We start from the raw sequence: 22,434 nt of genomic DNA, 5'->3' as shown, positions 1-22,434 counted from the left end.
GAATGATTGTCCGGTTACTCCACATCTTTGATAATGTGTAGTTACTCATTATTTGTGGTTACTAAAATTTAAATTTAAATGATTTTTTTTAAATGTGGAAACATATCTTTTATTAATTTAGGGGCAAAAACGGTAAAGTAAAATTGAATACAAAAGAGGACATTTCCTTATATATTGTTATAAATTACTTATTATTTTTTTCTATTTCAAGTTATCTTTTTATGCCTCAATGAAAAAGATAGGTTGATTAAGAAAAAATTAACAAAAATATTCAAAAAAAAATTGTTAAAGATTTTTTTAAAATGTTTTTGCTAAATAATAATTCTTAAAAATATTATCATTTAATATAGTTATTCTTGATTAAATGGAAATGCCTTCATTTTGGTGTACATATTTTACTAAATCATTTAACCTAGTTTTTATATTTTTAGTATTTCTCTCTTAAAAATTATCAATTACTCTCATGTTATTGGTTTTTTCTTTTTTTTACTTCTATTTTTTTTCTTTTTTCTTTTTAGTTAAAATAGGCAAAGAGGCACCAAAGTGTCACTCTCCATTGGTATTTAGAAAGAGAAGAAATTTTACTAAATTTTTAATAACGAATTAAATGCAAATAGTATAAGAAAATTTATTATCTAATAATTTAAAATTTTTAAAAATATATAAAAAATAATAACTTAGAACTGGCATAAGACGATTGCCTTATTGGTCTTATGCTAGCCACAGCCTTTCATGATTCTTATTCTTTCAAAGTTTTATCACTGAAACTGCACAGGCAGTTTTTGCCTCTGAAACTGCATGGCTAGTTTATTAGATTTTACTTTTCTTTTTCAAGTAATGCAAAAACCTCTCTCGAACCACGTAGGTTTCTCTACGTGTTGCAAAATAAAGAATCAATTTTTAATGTTCAATTCTTTCCTTTTCTTTTATGCTTTGATTCTCTTCTCTTGCCTCCCTTGTTATTTTGCCGTGGCTGACAGTTTCTTTTCTTTCATCAGATCATTTGGAGCATTTTAAACTTGCGTCCATTGAGAAATTGACTCATTTCTTGAATTTGTCCAAAAGGGTATGCTTCATTTTTTTTTATCTTGAAAAACCCACAAGCGTGTTCCGTTTTCTTATTTTGCATCTTGTTTTGTTGGTTTTTGCAGTTGGGATTTTGCGAAATTTTGCAAAGATGAATGATTTGATGACAAAGTCGTTCCTAAGTTATGTGGAACTGAAGAAACAGGCTCGGAAGGACCTTGAAGACGACGATCTTGACATTGAAGCAGGGAAACTCAACCCCACGGAAGACCGCAGCCTCTCTCAGTTCTTCCAAGAAGTTGAAGCAATCAAGTTTGAAATGGAAGAGATCACCAATCTCTTATTTGATCTTCAGCAACTGAATGAAGAGACAAAGTGCACCCACGGTGCCAAAGTTCTCCGCGGCCTAAGGGACAGGATGGAGTCAGACATGGTTGCCGTGCTTCGCAAGGCACTGATCATCAAGGCAATGCTCGAGGTTCTTGACCAATCCAACATAGACAATCGTAGTTTGTCAGAATCCTACAAAGAAGGGAGCCCCATTGACAGGACCAGAATGTCTGTCACAAATGGTTTGAGGGTCAAGCTTAGGGACATGATGAATGACTTTCAGTCCTTGAGGGACAAGATTCTATCTGAACACAAGGAAGATTTGAAGAGAAGGTACTATACCACGACCGGTGAGGTTCCTACTGAAGAGGTGATGGAGAAGATGGTTTCTGGGAGTCTTAAAGTTGAGTTTTTGGCTGGAAAAACGGATGCTGATTTGGGCACTCAGGTTAGGCACGAGGCATTGATGGATATCCAGAGGAGTTTGAATAAGCTTCACCAGGTTTTTCTTGATATGGCTATTCTGGTTGAGACACAGGGTGAAAAGTTGGATAACATTGAGGATAATGTGGTTAATGCTGGTAACTTCATCCATGGTGGGACTAATAGTCTTTACAATGCCAACCAGATGAAGAAGAAGAACAGAAAGTGGTTGTGTTGGGTTTTTGCTGTGGGGCTGATCATACTACTCGTATGCATCGTTGCAATGTTGTCTTCTTGACTGGAGCAATTTGTAAGGAGTGATTTAGAGTTTCGAGACCGTAAAGCTACTTTCATTTCCTCTTTAACAGTTCAATGGTTTTTGGATTGTTGGGGGAAGTTCTGTTAATTGATTCAAATTAGTTTATGAGAACTACAATTTATTGAATAGAATTTGGTTTTGTTGATTCGTTTACTAAATGCAATTGATTGGTCACATTCGAGTAATTTTTTTCTCTCTTTAGTTTGTTGAGTTAGTTTGTTTCATCTGTGGTTCCAGTGAGTTCTTACTGCTGCGCCTTGTATTTACTTATTTTTACTTGTAACTTTCAAAATCTGTCTCGTAATAATTGGTCAATGCTGAAATGGCACCAAGTACGTGGAAACAGCCAAAGGAAAGGAAGTCCATTCTATTTTTTCTATATAAAACAGGATATTCTATTTACTCTATAAATATCTTATCCAAACTAGTGTGAACAAATTAAAGCCACTAATTTTGAGCAACTTCTTCTACTCCTTTCTCCAAATTATTTCAACTTCTCTTTTGAGGATGGTTCGATTTCTTTGCACTTTTTAATGGCGGCTATGCTTCTGCTCCTTCCGCCAAACACAAAGCAGACCAAGGCTTTGCTGGAGAGATGTTCAAATGTAAAAGAACTGATGCAGATTTATGGTCAATTGTTGAAAAAAGGCACCATCAGGAACCAGTTAACAGTAAGCACGCTCTTGGCCTCATACGCAAGAATAGAGTTGGGTAACTTAGCCTATACTCCTATGGTTTTCGACAGCATAAGCTCACCTAATACTGTCATATGGAACACCATGATTAGAGCATATACTCAAATAGTAATGACCCAGAAGCAGCGCTGCTTTTGTACCATCAAATGCTTAACAACTCAGTACCTGACAATTCTTACACTTTCCCTTTTCTTCTCAAAGCATGTTCTGCTCTCTCAGCCTTTGAAGTAACCCAGAAAATCCACGCTCACATTATCAAAAGGGGTTTTGGTTTGGAGGTCTATGCCACAAACTCTCTCCTTCGCGTTTATGCAATTTCAGGCAACATCCAATCTGCACATGGTCCTATTCAATCAGCTTCCCACGCGAGATATTGTTTCTTGGAACAGAATGATTGATGGGTACATAAAATTTGGAAATGTAGACATGGCCCACAAGATTTTTCAAGCAATGCCGGAGAAGAATGTCATCTCTTGAACAACCACGATTGTTGGCTTTGTTAGGACAGGCATGCACAAAGAAGCCCTGTCTCTTCTACAGCAAATGCTAGTTGCAGGCATCAAACCTGATAGTATAACCCTGAGTTGTTCTCTTTCAGCATGTGCCGGCCTTGGTGCATTGGAGCAAGGCGATTGGATTCACACCTATATTGAAAAAAACGAAATAAAATAAGATCCAGTTTTGGGTTGTGTTCTTACAGACATGTATGTTAAATGTGGTGAAATGGAAAAGGCCCTACTAGTGTTCAGTAAGTTGGAGAAGAAATGTGCCAGTGCTTGGACGGCATTAATTGGTGGCTTTGCAATCAATGGAAAGGGTAGAGAAGCTTTAGATTGGTTTACCAAATGCAGAAAGCAGGAATTAAGCCAAACTCGGTCACTTTCACTGCAATTCTGACTGCATGTAGTCATGCAGGACTAACTGAAGAAGGGAAGTCCCTGTTTGAGAGCATGAGCTCTGTTTATAATATTAAACCTTCTATGGAACATTATGGATGCATGGTGGACCTTATGGGCGGCGCAGGGTTGTTGAAAGAAGCAAGGGAGTTCGTAGAGTCCATGCCCGTCAAGCCAAATGCAGCAATATGGGGAGCACTGCTCAATGCTTGCCAACTGCACAAATATTTTGAGCTTGGTAAAGAGACTGGCAAAATTCAGATTGAATTGGACCCTGATCATAGTGGTCGGTATATTCATTTGGCAAGCATTTATGCTGCTGCTAGAGAATGGAACCAAGTGACCAGAGTGAGAAGCCAGATCAAACATAGGGGACTGCTAAATTATCCAGGATGCAGTAGCATCACCCTGAATGGGGTTGTCCACGAGTTCTTTGCTGGGGCTGGATCCCACCCACATATCCAAGAGATATATAACATGCCTAATCTTCTTACAAACAGATGATATGTTAAGGAGAAAATATAGAGGAGAATGAAAATGAATCCAGTGAAATTGGTAAGATAGAATGATGGGAGAAACTAAAATGAGAAAAATGTAGTTTTCTAGCATTTGAGAATATAAAAGAAAAAGAAAAAGAATAAATTATTATTCCTTTTTGTTGTTACAATAATGTTACGAACGTAATGAGGTTTAAATGAGGTTTACCTCTTGTACACTATCCCTCCCTTGCCACTAGTAGTGGCATAGAAAATTACTAATACAGAAGATACATATTTGTTGGGGTATCAAATAAGACAAAAATAATTGCTGATGTAGAAGCACATTTACAGTTCAAGCTATGCTAAGATGCTGCACAGCTGTCCAAGTTTGTTCTGGCTCTAGCTGGACACTTCCAATCTGAAAATTTAAAAGAATCAATAGAGAATGCTTTAAAATTATTTCAGTAGTGAGAATACTGCATTACTGCAGAATGTTCAGAAACCACTCATTTCTACTTAAATTCAATAGCCTCCATGCTAATATTGTTGCCACGAAAAATGCACAGCCAAGCAGAATATATATTTGATTCCTTTCTAGAATGTTTTGTAAAGTCATTACCTTAGCATTTTCAACGCAAACAAAATCTTTGTAGCATGCTTCCATTTGAAGGTAAGGATTCCACAACACAGCATCTGATCAACTACATAGGTAAGAGGCAAAAGAAGTATAAGCAAGTGACTTGGGCAAACCAAATAATTAATAGAAGTTTAAAATTACATACTGTGTTCTTGATAGATATCAGATCACCCAAACCATTGTCAAGTTGCAACTCACTGGAAGCATCAAGATAAGCACAATCTACAAATCCAGGGAAAGTGACAACTTCCCTGCATTATGAAGATTACTGTATATTAAACTAAATTAAGAAACTCAATGTCAGGATATGATTCTACATTATTCAATGAAATTTTGGTTTTACATGAATTAGATTGAGTCAAAGTATACTTGTGCATTAGATAAAGATAACGAATGAGGAAGAAATGAAAACCGAAAGAAATGGGAACATGTATTGGCCACTAAATGAATGTAACGTTTCAGAATTCTTGTTAAAATTCAGGCAAAATGAATAAAGATGGATTTTAAGTAATAGTTGACATGTATAAAGAACAAAGGGTATGCACAAGAAAATGCAAGGTCGAGATCATTTGAAAGACTCAATAGTTAGCTTGTTATCCAACCCCTGGACTAGGGGAAAGCAAACTTCAGTATTACCATTTTCTTGTGCCAGTACAAGTAGTTATTGTTTTATTTCCACTTAAGAGTCCCCAGACAAAAAAAGTATCATATACATACCTTTCTTCCTTACCCTACACTGGATTTTTAGGATCTGGATCTTTGTTCAGAGTTTTGCAACCTTTCAACCCCTTTACTGATGCATTACTCACAGAAGCCTGCAAGACAACCCTAAAACGATTACTTCTACAAGTTTAAGCAGTAAGTGTATGCAATGAAATTGAGTTAAAAAACTGTGCATTAGAATAATTCTAAATTGATTCAAATAACTATTGAAAGATAAATGTTTGTTTAAGGATTGGATGCTTAATTTCAGTTCAGATCTCCAGAAAACCCAATACAAAATGTTAAAACAACATTTAAGCACAAATAGAAAACATCATTTTGGTTATGCCATGGTGATTATTCAAAATTATGACCCTTATCACTTACTTGAAAATATGTGTGCAAGGTGGTACTAAATGAGAATGCTTTATTGTCTGTATTTTTAACTGTTAACTCAGTCGCTAGACTTTTAGCATTTAGTGTGACCTGCAAAGAAGGAAGCATGCAATTGCATCACCATTAGGTTGTAGAACACAAGAAGCATGAGTACAAGTAGTATTGTAGATTTGGCTCTTTTTAGTTAAAAAAAAAAAGTGCAATTGTAGTCATTGATTCAAAAATGAACAGTTGAGATTATAATAAAATACACATATATGTATAACAAACTATGAAATTACAATCTCAACCGTTGATTTTCCAATTAATGGTTATAATTACACTATATTCTATATCGTAAAGTGCATCACCTCACTTTGGAGAAAGTTAAATTTGTAGTGTTACAAAGATGAATTGTGGTTGAAGAAAATAAGCCCCTGACCTTGAATAAAGCATGGAAGCTGAAATCCCACACAGTACAACTATAAGGACCATCCTTCAGCTCCAGAGTTACAACAGGATTTCCTTATGTGTTTTCAGAATCAACAACAGTCCAATCCACACCACTCATGATTTAAAAACGAAAGCATAAGCATACAATGGAAAAGAAGGTCAGCATAATGAAGTCATCACACCACTCATGATTTCACTGAAGAGAAGTAAGTTTTATTAATTAAAAATACTCAGATTTTTGTATTTTAATTCAGCAGATATAACATAAAAAAAGTAAAATATACAGGAAAAAAGAACAAGAAGAAGTGCAGAAAATAGCGTGGATTAAAGATGCACACGTACCTGCTGAATTGGACCAGGACCAAACTGTGGAAAACAATGCGGAACACCACCACTGCCCAAATATATAAAATGAATCAGTGTCTGGAGGATCCAGAATTAATAAATTACAACGTAAAAAAGAATTGGTTTGCATAGTGGATGAAAAAAGCATAGGTGGAGAGACTTAAAAGAGTAATTAAAGATTAAAGATATGAAGTAAAGAGAAGAGAAGAAGCTAACCTTATCGGTTTGTTCCCATTGAAAACAGCGTCGGGGCGAACAAAGAGGAGGTCCTTACCACTGGGAACTTTCCAAGAAGTAATGAAACCTCCAAACAGGTATATCTCAGCCTCACTGCACACCCACATATTCAATCAATCAAAGTACGCACTCACATGGTTGTGGTTGTGATTGTTAAGGGAAAAATAGCTTTATAGCAAATTACGCACCTACCGGCCGGGGAAGTGAGCACAAGCTTGGGCAAATTCCCCTCTCCCTCAGTAAGTCGCACTCCCAAAGATGTACTACTTGCATATGCCATTTCACGACACCTGCAGAATTTAATAATGAAACTAAATCACCAACGAATCGAATTTAGATAACATGTTTAAGGATAAATTCAAATATTGAGTTTGAGTGAGTATTAGTAACCTGTTGAGATTCGGAAAGGTCCCATCGCCATCTGTTATTCTACTCTGCCACCAATGTTATTATCTCTTATTTATAATTGTTTGACACGCGGAAATTCGGATATTACTTCCGCTCAACTGGATCAAAATTGATTCGGCCCGAACATATTGAGCCCATGAGCCCAGTGGAAATCTCTCACGGAGTTGGTGAGGAAGCTGAAATCGAAAGCGGTTAGTGGGGTCCACTTGAGATGGATGAGCACCGTGATGTGTTTCCGAGATGGCAGCCAGGGTGCCGTTGGATCCCCATAGGTGTGAGAATCGACGCATACGAGCCCACACCTGTTTCTGCTCTTCCTTCCCACATCCTCAGTGTTCACGCCGGACACTACCACTCCCTCTGGGCCTGGGGCAGAAACAACCAGGCCCAACTTGCCCGCGGCCCATCCTCTAGGTAACTGACTAACTCCATCGGGGTGTTGCTAGGTGCACCTAGCATTATTATTGTTGCACCCAATATTTTTTGAAAATGACAAAACTGCCCCTGCACTCTCTTTGCATTTGTGATGAATGTGCGTGAGGGTGATCCGTAAATCGTATGAATCAAGTTGATCCATACGATTGATACAGATACAGATCAAATAATACTAGATGCACCTAGCAACACCCACTAAGAAGCCCTTGTCTACATGACTATTACTATTGTATTGTATTGTGTGCATGTGGGTACTAGAGAATCATGGCATGAGCCAGAAAGAGTGAAGGGATTAGAGACTCTGAATGTGTGTGGTTCTTTTGGTTGGGGAATTGAGAGGAGTAAAAATTAGAGAAATTCACATCAATGAGGCATCAACAATTACATAAAGAAACTTGATATCACAATTTAATCCAAAATATTAAGGGTTAGATTTATGAATCTTTTTTTCAGGTAAGACTTCACCTCACACTTGTATTTCAATCCTTATTGGTCTTCCATTGTATCCGTCTTGGAGATGATGGTTCCGTGTGAGTCTCGGGGAAATCCAAACGCGGACAACTTGGTCTTGGTCAAAATATCACCAAGTCTGTTGTCCCTACTAAACTTGTAGCAATTTCTGGATAAAACGTAGCTAAGGTACTAAATTTCCTTGTTATCATACTCACACTGACACTCTCATTTGGTAACTAACTTAACTTGTTTGTTCAGGTCGCGTTTGGATGGGGGCATGCTCTTGCTCGTACTGCGGATGGCAAGTTGTTTGGATGGAGGCTATTCAGCGGACGGTAGGATAGGAAAAATGGGGAATAATCACTTCCAGACATCTCCGTTGGAATCCGAGTCTCCAAATATCTCACAGCTCTCGCGGACCTTGAAGCTGCTGAAAAGAGAGTCTTGCAAGGAATGGAGCAGGAGAATAACATGCCAATAGTATGGGAGCCCCGCTTGGTCGAAGAATTACACGGTGTTCATGTTCTGGACATTGCGTGTGGCCTTGATCACTCTCTGATTCTTTGCCGTAAGTAACACACACAAACACCAAACACTTGATTAAATTCCTGTAGCAAGTTAGATCATTAAGATGTATGCATGCGTTTTCAAAACTTAAGTTTTTTACTATATGCTATATCAGGTGATGGTGTGCTCTTGAGCTGTGGGAGCAACGTGTATGGCCAGTTGGGGCGAGCTAAAACAGATTTGGGAATTTTCCCCGTTGAAATGAGCTTCAGTCCCGTTTTTATAGCAAGGGCTCGGACATTCATTGGCAATATGCGAACTCGGTGAATCAGATGTTAGTGTGGGGACTACAAACATTGCTACATGGGGATGGGAAAGTCCCCTCTTTGATTGATGCATTGGATGGGGAAAACCCTGTCTCGGTTTCGGAAGGGCGTGCACATTCCCTTGCTCTCACGTCCAAAGGGAAATTGTGGGTCTGGGGCTCTGGTACAAGTGGCAGACTTGGATTAGGAAGTTCTGCTGACCAAGTGGAGCCATTTTGTGTTGATTCCTTGGAGAGATTTCAAATTTTACAGGCCCTCTCAGGGTTTGATCATAATCTGGTCCTAGTTGCTGGCTGATTTCGCTTCAACAAATAAATACCTTCCTTTTGGGGGGAAAAGGAAAGGAAAAACAGAAAAAGAGACTCTTAAGCTTCAACTTAAAGCTGGACTTTTGGAGTGGAGTCTATCTGACTATAAATAAATCTAAGCACTCTCATTCCAACTTTTTCTCTTTCTTGGAGGTTTTGTATGTATTTTAACTTTTAAGCTTAAACTTAATCGTGGAGTTTCATGCAAACACTTGAAACTCACCTAGTTTTCTTGATAAATAAATCTAAGACGGTGATGTGTTTTTCAGACATTTAGTGCAAATAGCTGAAGGGAATTTTAAGAGATATATGAGAAATGAAAAATCAATGCTCACGGAAGTAACAAAATAGAACGAATCAATTATTCTTATTTTCGAAATTTGAATACAAGAATTCCTGAATGAAATCACTCTTTAGTTTACAATTGTTTCTGCTCGTTTTATATCACAATTAAAAACCTTCTGCAACTTTCACAGGAAGGTTGAGCAATGAGCAGATAGACACAGAAAAAACATTGAAAGGTGTTTATAAATCAAATTCTCTTCGACCATATTTTCATGGATGACTAGCAAGTCGGAAGGTCCTTTGGTGGAGGCAGAACAGATTGATCTTGTCCTTGTCCATTTTCCACAACAAAAGCCGTTTTCAACCCCCAACCAGTATGCACCTCCAAATGACAATGCATAAACCAAACACCTACAATAACAACATGGCATTATAGTTTATAGCATACATAATATAGCCGTTAAATATCAGGAAAAAAATTGGGCAATGCTTAGATCATCTTAGAGTTAAACATTAAAGAAATCTAGGACAACTCTCACGAGACAAACCTGGATTATCTGCCCGAAAACGAATTGCAGTCCAACCACCGGTAGGAACCCCAACTGTGTTCCTCTCAATAGGATCTACCAAGTTGTACTTAGCAGGGTCTTTAGCTGGATCAAAGTTACCAATCCCGGTTCCAACAACAAAAAAGTTATAGCCATGAAGATGGAATGGATGTGACTCAACAGAGAGGAGATTGGTATCCTGCAAAACTAGCTCCACTGTGGAATTGAAAGCAATCTTGCTAACTCTAGTGCCAGTTAAAGTGGCAAGATTGGCAGTTAGGGGCGCACCAGTAAAGTTGAAAGGGGATGGAGGGCGGTCAGGAAAATCAGTCCTGAAAACCCCCCTGATACTGAAGTAGTGAGCTTGGAGAAGTGCAGTTTGGGGCATCACAAAAGATACATTGTTTAATGAAGCAACGAGCCGGGTTCCATTTAGGCATGTGGGGCAAGCATTCTGGCCTAAACCAATAGTGTAGAAGAGGTTTCTGTCAACTTTGAGAGGAACATTAGCAGGGTATTGAGTAGAGTTTAGGCTCCTTAATTTCTTGTTGTAACTCAAAGCAAAACGTGTGTCGTTTCTAGCCGGCAACTGTGGAAGGACGGGGAGGACAGTGTTTGGGATGCCTTTGTATTGGAGTATAGCTGTGGCAGTTTTGTTGTCAACTGGGATTGGAGCATCCATAAAAGCCTTGGTGGCCATGAAGTATCTACCAGCAACTTGGTTGGCTTGGACCAGAACGTTTGTGGTTTGACCAGGTGCAATTAGTATAGCCCGAGTGGTGAATGGTTTCGTATAAACAGCATCAACCTCCACTACTGTCAAATTGTGATGGGCAATGGCAAAGAAAAGTTCGTCATTCAGGGCAGCATTGATGATTCTCAGGAGGTAAGTCTTCCCTTGTTCTACCTCCATTGCAAATGTGTCTAAAAATTGAAACAAAGTTGCAGTTAATACAAAGATTTCATTCTTTCCAAACCACAACAAAGAGCTAAATGTAGTATTTCCTTACGCTTCTCAGAACATGGGAATAGTGGTCCTGGCTTCCCATTGATCGTATGTGCATCTGACATATTTGGTGGCAACCCCATTTTGTTCCCTTGATTTTCAATCTCTTCCACGTCGTTGTTCCACCATTCACCTATTGCATGCACAAAAAATTACTTATAGCAAATTTCTTACCCTTTTATCCTTCCAATATTAAGATTATACACTTGAAATTCAAACTGACCTAGGAGAATTTCAAATTCTCTAGCTGGCTGTGGGAAAGGAAATGGTGTTCCAGCTTTAGGCATAATTACTATTGCACCATACACAGTGGCCCTCAGCCAAAGAATGTGTGCATGCCACCATAGTGTTCCTCTCTGCTCAGTAACATTGAAATCATAAGTATAACTGCCTCCTGTCTGTATTGGGCACTGTGTGATATAAGCTGGTCCATCCGCCCAACCATTACGATATTGTTTAAGTCCATGCCTACAATAAGCAATATGGTTGTTGTTAAGAGAAATTAACGTATACATATACATGTTAGTATCAAAAGCTTCACCTATGTTTCTGATATTGCAAAATTGACCTACCAGTGAATCGACATGTTGTATTGTACATGATTGGTGACATTGATCATCACTCTATCTCCTTCCCTAACATATATAGTTGGCCCTGGGAACCTCCCATTTACTGTTACAATAGGCTTTGCATGGCATAGTCTACTCACATTCGTCACTTGAATCTGTAGAAAACACAAAATGCTGTCAAGGGAACTTTGCATAAGCATGTTGATTATGATATCAATATAACTCTTTTAACTCACATCAAACTGGTATCTCTTTATGGCAGCTTCAGATGAAGAAGACATTAAGCCAACAAAGATGAAGAAGAGAAACGTTAAGACAGACATGGAACACCCCAAGCTTGCCATTGTGTCTTTGATGTCCAAGTTCTATTTGATATCTTGGCTTGTATGGATACAAGTAGGGTGCATATGTTCAAGTATTTATATGAATGGGGAGAAGGTAAGATGAGCTATCAGTTTGTTGCATGAAGAATTGAAAACACCATAGGCTGATTAGGTAGTACTTTTCAGTTTTAATGAGCTGTGCGTAAAAGCTTGTAAGCGAAACGTGACAAAAATTGTGAAGGCCTTCTTGGGTTGGGTTCCTTAGTTGCTGAGTTTCTAAGGAGTGAACAATATTTAGAGATGTTATAATTGTTTATACTACACGTTTTCAAAATTGGAACTGAAAATGAGAGGTACATGAAATCTAACCTATTAAGCCACCTTAATATACTCTGGCTACAGGCTTTATCGTTAAGGAGAAGTAATAGCAAGGCCTAAGGGTAAAAAATTTACTAAACATGTTTTTTTAATTATTTAATTTTACCAACTGTAGCAACTTTAAGAAAATTTTAAGATGTAGCAACTTTTAAGAAAATATATGTAACGCCCGTGGAGTCGTGGACTGTATCAGTGTATCTTCTGCTTCATTAATAATTAACTCGGATTTCTTGAACACGACACGCTTTTTTTGTTCCAGTAGGTGCATTGTCAACCTTAAAAGAATATTGAACCCGCAAGGCTGTTTGAGAAGCTTTAAAAGCAGTGGATGAGTTTTGAAGGTCACGGTACTACCACTATGTTTTGAATAATTAAATATAGTTTATTTGATTTGAACTAATTTAGAAATGAAATAATATGAACTTCTCAAAAAATTTAAACTGCTTATGAAATTTCCAACTAAATACTGTACAGGAAAGTAGGCATATTTTGTTGTTTGTTTTTCCCATGAATAAAAAAAATACGGGCTGGGGCTATACCAAATCAAGATTTTGACCATGTGAGTAGCAACCCAGAATTTTTATATTACATCAATCTCTTAGACCTTTATTTAATTATATCTTTATATTTCTTTCTCTTTTCCATTAATCATCCGTTTTATTCGTCACTTTTTTTTCTTCTTTTTTCTCGTCTTATCTCTTTCTTTCTGAAGTATAAATATTTATACATCTCAGGAGGTATGGGAAAAAAATGTTTTTGGAGGCAAGTGATATGTGGCTTTATGCTTCAGCTACCAAAGCTCAAAACAATATATTGGTTTTAAACGAAACTTCATATAGTAGGCTTAAAAGGGGAGAAATTATTACATTGATTCAAGATTATGACAATCTAGACCATATAATGATTTCTCTTATGATGGAGAAGGAGAGAGAAAATAAAAGAAGAAAAAAAGCAAATCAGCAAAATGCATTGTACATACGTAGATAGTTTAATGCATACGTAGATAGTGCATTTAATATATATCACGAATTTATGTGGTTCAAGACTGAGTGGTGAACGACTGCTTACAACATTAAAGTGAATTAAATTTTGCATAGTTTTGTTTAATGTTATATAATTAACCTGTACTATTAAACTTCTTAAGCTAGTATATATGGTTTTTTTTTTTTTTATGAAAGGTGATCATATATGGTTTAAATAAGAGGCTATCAACCTACAGCGTGTTGATTTGTTTTTGTTAATGTTTGGAAAATGCTGTTGAACGGTCGAGCGTTTTCCACCAACTTAGTTCATTTGCTAGCTGTTTATGTTTTCCACCAACTTATTCTTTTGATTGATAACTCTTAAAAAAATCTTGTATAAGTTTTAGTTAACAAGTGGGCATGGAGTTCAAGCGTTTTATGCACTAAAGCTTTCCCTAGCACATCCCTTTGTTTTCTCACCGAATTCATTGAGTCAAAGAAAAAGTTGATTAATTTCCTTGTTACAAGGGTCCTAGGAACCGTTAAAAAAATAACGTTTGCATTAACTAAAATAAAAAACAAAAGGAAAGAACTATATATGCTAGTACTTTCACGTTTTACTGAATGTTATAAGTATTTTATTTTAAAATAAAGGTAAAGTAAATTCAATTATATTTTTCCTATACTATATTAATATGACTAGTAAAAATATCTCTAGACTTTTTACTATTAAGTAAATTAGGGGTAATGTAAAAAAAAAAATGTTATAAGAGCATCCAAAAACTATGGCCTGATTTTCTCTTGTTGGCTATTACAAATACAAATACAATAGTCCAAACATCGACGAGATCGGGAATATGACAGGAAGCCTTTGCTAAGAAACGAAAAATACGAAAAATGACAACCAAAAAAAGATGACGTAAAAGTTTATAGGAATCGAATAACTATTTTGGTGAAGATGGTCATCCTCTTAGAAGTATAATAGGAAGAGAATCACATCAGCCATGATATGACTAAACTTTACTTGGTGCATGTGGCAGCTGCGAAGTCTCGTCTCAAATATTTGTGAACAACCTGAACATATTTGACGTATGCATGTACGAATATAATTTACCTATAGAATTATGGAAGTGTTTAAACTTTGAACTGTAAATGTCCAGCTAGCATTTTACTATCTTCATTTTCGATCTAGAGCATTATATCTGTATTAAAGATTTTAATTTTAAAGTCTGAAGCTTCAATTAAACTTCATGAACATAGATAGTTGAGTTTCAAAGAAACTAGCTAGCAACCCAATATTTTATCTTGCTTTCGAAGTTCTACTTATTGAAGGTATCAGTTTCGTCTTTTGGTGAAAGAAATGACAATAATATAAGCTGCACCAACTTTAACAAATTCGTGGTAAAAGAGAATACTGGTATAGGATATACTTTATGATCAATGCAAGTTTTATGTAAATCAGGTCAATAAATTTTGTACATGCTCCAAACTTTGCTTCCATTTGTTAACTCTTAATTGAAACTCTCTGCATCTTTAGCAGGAAGTATTAACAGATAATAAATGTTGAATAAAACACCGTTGATTCCATACAACACAATCCAAGGTTGTTAACAAATTCATTCATGTCTAGCATGCTGGAAGGTCCTTCGGTGGAGGCACAACAGATTGATCTTGTCCTGGTCCATCTTCCACAAGAAAAGCCGTTTTCAATCCCCAACCTGTGTGCAGCTCCAAATGGCAATGCATGAACCAAACACCTACCCAACCATAGGTACAAAAACAACATATGTCATCACATTATATCATAACATTAACATGCTTAATAATATCTCATTTGAAACTAACACAATTAGTCCTTAATTAAGTTTCCTTCATGTTTAAGATTATTTTTTCAGTTTTTAAGGTAGCTCGTGTACTTAATGAAAAGAAATTATCATAGATAGTCTCATATTATCACTTCTATGGTCCTGACTAATCGCTATGTGACACGGACACATAATCAAGTTTTTTAATTTATCCAAAAGAATACACTACATGTCATATGAAGATTAGTTGGGATCATAATGATCTTGTAACATGTAATAATTTCTCCCTGAAGAATCATATACATACCTGGGTTATCAGCCCTGAAACGAATTGCGGTCCAACCACCGGTGGGAACCCCAACAGTGTTCCTCTCAATAGGATCAACCAAGTTGTACTTAGCAGGGTCTTTAGCAGGATCAAAATTGCCAATCCCAGTTCCAACAACAAAGAAGTTATAGCCATGAAGATGGAAAGGGTGGGACTCAACAGTGAGGAGGTTGGTGTCTTGCAAAACTAGCTCCACTGTAGAATTAAAGGGAACCTTGCTAATTCTTGTGCCAATTGAAGTACCAAGATTAGCAGTTAATGGTGCACCTGTATAGTTAAAAGCAGTTGAAGGCTTATCAGGAAAATCAGTTCTGTAAACCCCCTTGATATTGAAGTAGTGAGCTTGGAGAAGCGCGGTTTGAGGCATCACAAAGGAGACATTGTTTAAGGAAGCAAGTAGCCGGCTTCCATTGACGCACGTGGGGCAAGAATTCTTGGCCAAACCGATGGTGTAAAAGAGGTTTCGATCAACTTTTAGTGGAACATTAGCAGGGTACCGAGGAGTGTTTAGGCTTCTTAATTTCTTGTTGTAACTCAAAGCAAAGCGTGTGTCATTGGCAGCAGGAAGAGAAGGAAGAGAAGGAAGGACAGTGTTTGGAATGCCTTTGTATTGGAATATAGCTGTTGCGGCGTTGCTATCAACTGGTATTGGTGCATCCATAAAGGTCCTTGTAGCCATGAAGTATCTTCCTGCTACTTGGTTGGCCTTGACAAGAACATTTGTGGTTTGACCAGGTGCGATTAGAATGGCTTGAGTGGTGAATGGTTTTGTGTAAACTGCATCAACCTCCACCACTGTCAAGTTGTGACCGGCAATGGCGAAGAAAAGCTCGTCATCGAGGGCAGCGTTGATGATTCTAAGTAGGTAAGTCTTCCCTTGTTCAACCTCCATTGCAAAGGTATCTGGAAGACAGATGAAAATTTTGTATTAAGAGATTGGGAATGAAATGTTTTTTAAGCTTAGTTCTCTTTGGAGCAAAGATATACTTTCTAGCCTTATTTAGCCAAACCATAGACTTTTACTTTACATAATCACTAAGTTGGCTAAATTTTGCTTACGTTTCTCTGAGCAAGGAAATAGCGGTCCTGGCTTCCCATTGATTGTATGTGCATCTGACATATTTGGTGGCAACCCCATTTGATTTCCTTGCGTTTCAATCTCTTCCACGTCTTTGTGCCACCATTCTCCTGTTATAAAAAATTTAATTTTTGTATTAATTTATCACAAGTAAACATGAAGGTGACTCCTGAGCGAGAAATTATTATAGTCTTGTACTATCACATGTTTGTAGTTCATAGTTCTGATCAATCTTTATATAATACACAGTCAAGTTTTTATGAGAAAAATTAATAACACTGAACTATAATAATTTCTCTCCGTCTAGGCCTTTGCACATTATATAATGAATTATGTATTTCAGAAACTGAACTAACCTAGAAGAATTTCCAATTCTCTGGCTGGCTGTGGGAAAGGAAATGGGGTCCCAGGTTTAGGCATGATAACAATTGCACCATACACAGTTGCCCTCAACCAAAAAATATGAGCATGCCACCACAATGTTCCTCGTTGCCCTGTGACGTTGAAGTCATAAGTGTAGCTATTACCAGTCTGGATTGGACATTGTGTGATGTAAGCTGGTCCATCAGCCCAACCATTGCGATATTGTTTAATTCCATGCCTATAATATATCCAAAATACATAATCCATATGCTTGTAAGAATCCCATTTAATTTGCATGTATTAACATATATACTAATGTCACGTTAAATACAAATTGGCGTACCAGTGAATTGACATGTTATATTTTGCATGGTTGGTTACGTTGACTAGTACTCTGTCTCCTTCTCTCACATAAATCGTTGGCCCTGGGAACCTCCCATTTACTGTTACAATGGGTTTTGCATGACATAGTCTACTCACATTCTTTACTTGAATCTGTAGGTACAATATAATGAATGTCATCAAAATTCAAAAATTAATTCAAATGGATAGTTAAGACTTAAGAATGCTGATTTTGACCGTAAATGCATATAATATATAACTCACATCAAATTGGTATTTCTTTGTGTCTGCTTCAACTGTAAAGGAGAACAAGCCAAGAAAACCCAAAAGAATTATTAACAAAGATTTGTGACTGCGGAAACCCACGCCAGCAGCCATTGGTTCTTCTCTTCTAGGACAACTTCGTTCAGTTTAATATATGTGTATATGATTCTATGTTGATGAGGTAGTGATGGCAAAAAAGGTGATGAGATAGTATTTATACAAATTGCTTCAAAGGTAGGTTGGACTAAGCAGTTTATTAAAGTGAGGATAGGAAACTTGATTAGTTAACGAACTTGTTTTACATCAAGGCTTGCAAGCGATATGTCGACAAGGACTTCAAGGTCTTTGGAATGCCTTAGAGGCTAAGATTCCTAGGCCAATTGAAAATATTCACACGCACGATTCATTTTTTAGTTTTTAATGTGGACTGAAAGTGAGGGATCACGGGGGACCGAACAAACCTTATATTACACATTGATTGAACTAATCTTTTTCGTTAAAGGGAAGTAATGTGTTAAATGGTAAAATGTTTACTGTAGGGAGAGATTGAGCAGAGATACTCAGTGTGCTGCCAACCCAACCCTTTTGTATTGGAAAAATTATCATATGCTATCTCTTAATCGATGATTACTATTTAGCATGTGATCGAGAGAGTAAGCGTACGATCTAACTCATTCCAGGTTTTAGTTAATAATGATTCACTTAGCTATTAGGATATTCACCTAACAAAAATATTTGCTTGCTTCAGGGCTTGTATCCATTATTTGAATCCTTTGTTTGTGGACTTTCTATTGCTTGGGACCAGACTAGATTGCCGTTGCAAATTAATAGCAGAAGTTTTAAGATACTGCTACGTCAAACTAAAGTTAAGAAATGTGAGCCAATAGTCATTAGTGATTTTACATAATCGCACTAATAAACAGAGAATGTTTGCGTACACAGTACACCTCAAATCTCATCAACACTTAGAGAAAGACAAAAATAGAAGAGAAAGAAGTGATAAAAAATAATGATCATATGATATAACAAGAAGATTTAGATATAGAGAAGTGTCAAATAAGTGTTTTGAATATTACATTTCATATGTCAATGTTCCTAATACACATCCACTATAAAATTAGGTAGAATGGAATGGATAGAGAAGAGAGACCCGAATATAAGAGAAAATTGAAAGTATTATAAAGAATTGTATTCTCTTTGAAATTTTTATGTATTTTTTTTTCTTTCTTCTTCTTTTATAGGTGTAGATTAGTAAGCTTTGGAATTAGTTTGTTTTTCTTAATTAGTCCTCATTTTTTTAATAAGTCTATTTTCCTTAATTAATCTTTCTTTCCTTAATTATTTTGCTTTCTTTAATTATTTTGTTTTTCTTCATTAGTTTGTTTTCCTTAATTAGACATATTTTTCTTAATTATTTATGTCTTTCCTAATTGTCTTGTTTTTTTGGCTTTATCTTACCCACTAAACATCACAAATTCATCACTTTTAATATTCTTTGCACAAAAATTAAATAATGTTAATTTAACAATTATTTACTCAAAAAGGAAAAATTAAGAGAAAAAAATTATAAATTTCTATATAATTTAACTCAAAAAATATACTCATAATTAACGGTTATCACGCGTCTCGTTGCATTTAATTCGTTTTTCACTTTTTATTGTCCTATAATTCGTGCAAGCTGATATATACGACTAGATGAAGATTGAAAATGAGATACAATATCTTACAATATCCATTTTGAATGCCTTTTTTCTTCCTAACATTTCCATGGTGGCCTCAGTTTCCGCTTTTGGTTTTGACTTTTGTTTGAGCCCTTAAGACTTATTATTAGCTGTTGTAGCTTGGTGTTGCTTTGTTGGCATGCCTTGTACGAGTGGTATCGAGTGGCACATTATTGAAGAAAAAGGGGAAAAAACTTCAAACTGTGTCCTGACATATAACTCAAGCTTTGATAATTGTTTTGTTTATCATAAACATTATATTGGTTTTTCAATAATAACAAAAGTTTTCATAGACTATATCATTTTAATGATTGCAATGATTACATGTAAAGTAAATGGTAGGATTAGGAGGAGTATTGTTTTGATTGATGAATTTGTTTCTTGCTTTCCAAATATACCAATACCACAACATATGGGACATTATAGAATGTACTTCGTTAATCTTTGCCACGTAAAATAAAAATAGCATTGTATTTGGGTCTCAGATCAAAGTAATTAGGTTTAGGGGCAGAGTAATAGAGTATGTTAATCTATCTCTTGCACCAAATGGGACAACATACATAGTACATTGGCAACCATGCTTCATAGCGAAAATGTTTGTTATGACAGAAAAAACATTATGGAAGACATTTCCTAGGAAATGTCTAATCTTATATGGGGTACCTTAATTATGAAGAGGAGCTGATTGATCTTCTCACTTCGCATGATATTTGTTTAGCAACATGATAGCTTCTCTTCACTAAATAATCCAAACTTAGAATGGGATCGAATGGCTGTTATTCATCTACTATCATTTAATATTTACCTTATTCTCGTTTATTATGGTCCAAGGACCCTAGTTAACAAACTCTTTGCCTTAAAGAATACTCTGTCAAACCCATGAAACAAAAATAACGAATTTGGGTCTCTATTAGCCCGCCAATTCTACTTTCTAGATGAGTAGTGTTACTAAAGGGTAATATTTGCCAAGTCTTCTAGTGCAATCCTCTTTCTACCCTTAGGTATTTGAGGCAACAATAATACATGGGGTCTTCTCTTCTTGCTTGAGGCCTCTGTACGTAGGGCTTTGCAGATTATGGTTTTATCAGCTTACTCTCAATACAAGGAAAATTTCAAATGCTTCTCTTGGATTTTTGTCCACCCGAAATTGATTCTCCAGGTAATAAACTAATAATAAGAGTCCATAAACAATTTCTTCAACTCATCAAAATAGTGCATAAAGTACATTCTGTTCAAACATGCAGAAACTCGTGGAACATCTCCTAAAAAGAATTGAGGCCAGCTTAAGAAGGGAGCTTTACTACTGGCATGCTTATTATGTGAGTTTCTCCCTCCATAATTTGTCTTAAGGTGATGGTATATTATAAAATAGAACTTGGCGCATTTCAACAATTATAATAGTTCTGTGCTCCTTCCCATTTTCCCTAAAATTCTAGGCAACCCCTCCCCCCCATAGTTTATGTGTGTTTCTTGTGGTAAATTAGTAACCAAAGTCTATAATGAACAGGACAGAAGACTCCCAAAAGGAATAACTGGTTTACTAAAGTTAAAAGGTAAGGCATAACACTTCTAATCTTTTTTAAACTAACCATATAGATTGGCTAGTAAAAATAACCCAAGAATTAAGGCATACATGATTTTAAATTGCTGTCCACGACCACAATTGCTGCCGCAACATAACAGTTTCTTGATTTTCCGCAACTTCATCTTCTTGCTGAATGATTATCAGATTATTAACAGCAACGGTGTCACGTGCCAAATAAAAGCATGTTGCAATGTAGCGTTATTACTATTTTTTGAACCATTCACATTACTAACTGTCATGTCATGAGTCATGACTCATGAAAGGTAACCTTTTTGGTAGAGGAAGTGCTCCATTACTATGTCTATGGTTTTATCCAGCATATTACACAGTATTTATTTTCTTTGTATCGATCTCCAACCATCATATTACCAATATATCTTATTTCACATTTTTCTTTCATTTCTTTTCTGTATATAGCGCGCATTACTCTAATTCAGTAGCCTCACACAAGAGAGCAACGCGTGTGTGTCAGTACTATGTGCGTGTCTGCATGATGGTATGTGACAACTGTGCTTTTAATTGTAATTGCAGGTGTGTGGCCAGACTCAAAGGGCTTCAGTGATGAAGGGATGGAGCCTGATCCAACCAAATGGAAAGGAGTGTGCTAAAATGGAACTGCTTATAATTCGTCTCAATGTAATAGGTGACTGTGCTTTTCTTTATATCACGCTCCAACTTCTACTTTTTTCTCTCTATTTTTTTTCTTTAATTTGGAGGATATACAATCATATTAGTCATAAACATCAACCAATTTTAGTTCATATATATAGATATATTGGAATTTTTTTTACTGGCACTGCTAATAAGGAATTTGCTTTTTGCTAGTAAACTTGGGTAAGACATATAATTTAAGGTTGAAGTTATATTTCACAGAAAATAAACACTTAAATAGTTTGATTTCACAGAAGGGTAGTGATAGCAGTTTTTAAAATAGAACAGTAAATTTGTGATTTTTTAATGAAGCTTCAATCTAGCTTTTTAATTTTTATTGTTACATATGTATTATAATGATGACAAGACAATTGTCTTTTGGTATGAAATTTTTCAATGAACTTTGGAACCTTTGAATAGGTTTCCTTTATGAGCTAGCCAACATTAGTAGTTTCTTTTTTCATTTATTTAATCTTAGAATATACTATAAGGAGTGGCTTAAATTGTACGAAAGTAAAAGTTCAATTCACTATCTGTTGCATAAATTATGATCATGTCATTGTCAAGGTGTACATATATTCATTTTAAAGATAACCAATTAAATAAGGAAATGTGCGTAGAGCTATATATCTCCATTGCCTTACGTGCCAAGGAAGAATACTGTGAGTTATCGTTTTTATATTATATATCAATGAAAGTTATTCGCAATTATTTTTCTAATTAATAAAAAAACATTTAGTTGAACAGGTAACATTGTAATAGTGGATATTGTTCTAACTTATTAATCTCAAAGTTTAATTCATCAGATCGAACAAAATTATTCTAATAAAGAATACATGTAATGTTTACCAGGAAATAATATAAAAAAAAAC

At 36.0% G+C, this 22,434-nt stretch overlaps 3 protein-coding genes and 3 pseudogenes across 3 annotated transcripts; 3 read left to right on the top strand and 3 right to left on the bottom strand.

Annotated features, from left to right (window-relative positions):
- The first annotated feature begins 131 nt into the window (after positions 1–131).
- LOC100779708 (syntaxin-112) lies at positions 132–2,245 on the top strand. Its single transcript, XM_003537546.5, has 2 exons — positions 132–1,066; positions 1,152–2,245. The coding sequence occupies exon 2, from the start codon at positions 1,178–1,180 to the stop codon at positions 2,075–2,077; it is 900 nt and encodes a 299-aa protein (XP_003537594.1). The 5' UTR covers positions 132–1,066; positions 1,152–1,177; the 3' UTR covers positions 2,078–2,245.
- Positions 2,246–2,424: 179 nt separating this feature from the next.
- LOC100793744 (pentatricopeptide repeat-containing protein At5g66520-like) lies at positions 2,425–4,193 on the top strand (annotated as a pseudogene).
- A 119-nt stretch (positions 4,194–4,312) lies between these two features.
- LOC102664810 (putative glucose-6-phosphate 1-epimerase) lies at positions 4,313–7,352 on the bottom strand (annotated as a pseudogene).
- Positions 7,353–7,536: 184 nt separating this feature from the next.
- LOC100792683 (probable E3 ubiquitin-protein ligase HERC3) lies at positions 7,537–9,624 on the top strand (annotated as a pseudogene).
- LOC100779180 (laccase-11) lies at positions 8,896–12,210 on the bottom strand. The gene is made up of 6 exons (XM_014763882.3): positions 11,999–12,210; positions 11,766–11,917; positions 11,417–11,661; positions 11,198–11,326; positions 10,188–11,111; positions 8,896–10,050 (listed from the first exon to the last, which is right to left on the bottom strand). Exons 1-6 carry the CDS (start codon positions 12,104–12,106, stop codon positions 9,920–9,922), a joined length of 1,689 nt encoding a protein of 562 aa, XP_014619368.1. The 5' UTR covers positions 12,107–12,210; the 3' UTR covers positions 8,896–9,919.
- Positions 12,211–14,915: 2,705 nt separating this feature from the next.
- On the bottom strand, positions 14,916–17,800 carry LOC100792148 (laccase-11). Its single transcript, XM_003538808.5, has 6 exons — positions 17,606–17,800; positions 17,343–17,494; positions 16,993–17,237; positions 16,618–16,746; positions 15,538–16,461; positions 14,916–15,182 (listed from the first exon to the last, which is right to left on the bottom strand). The coding sequence occupies exons 1-6, from the start codon at positions 17,717–17,719 to the stop codon at positions 15,052–15,054; spliced, it is 1,695 nt and encodes a 564-aa protein (XP_003538856.1). The 5' UTR covers positions 17,720–17,800; the 3' UTR covers positions 14,916–15,051.
- Positions 17,801–22,434: the final 4,634 nt, after the last annotated feature.

The sequence above is a fragment of the Glycine max genome, chromosome 11 (genome assembly GCF_000004515.6).
Source record: "Glycine max cultivar Williams 82 chromosome 11, Glycine_max_v4.0, whole genome shotgun sequence".
NCBI classification, from domain to species: Eukaryota; Viridiplantae; Streptophyta; class Magnoliopsida; order Fabales; family Fabaceae; genus Glycine; species Glycine max.
This window is presented reverse-complemented; position numbering and strand designations above follow the sequence as displayed.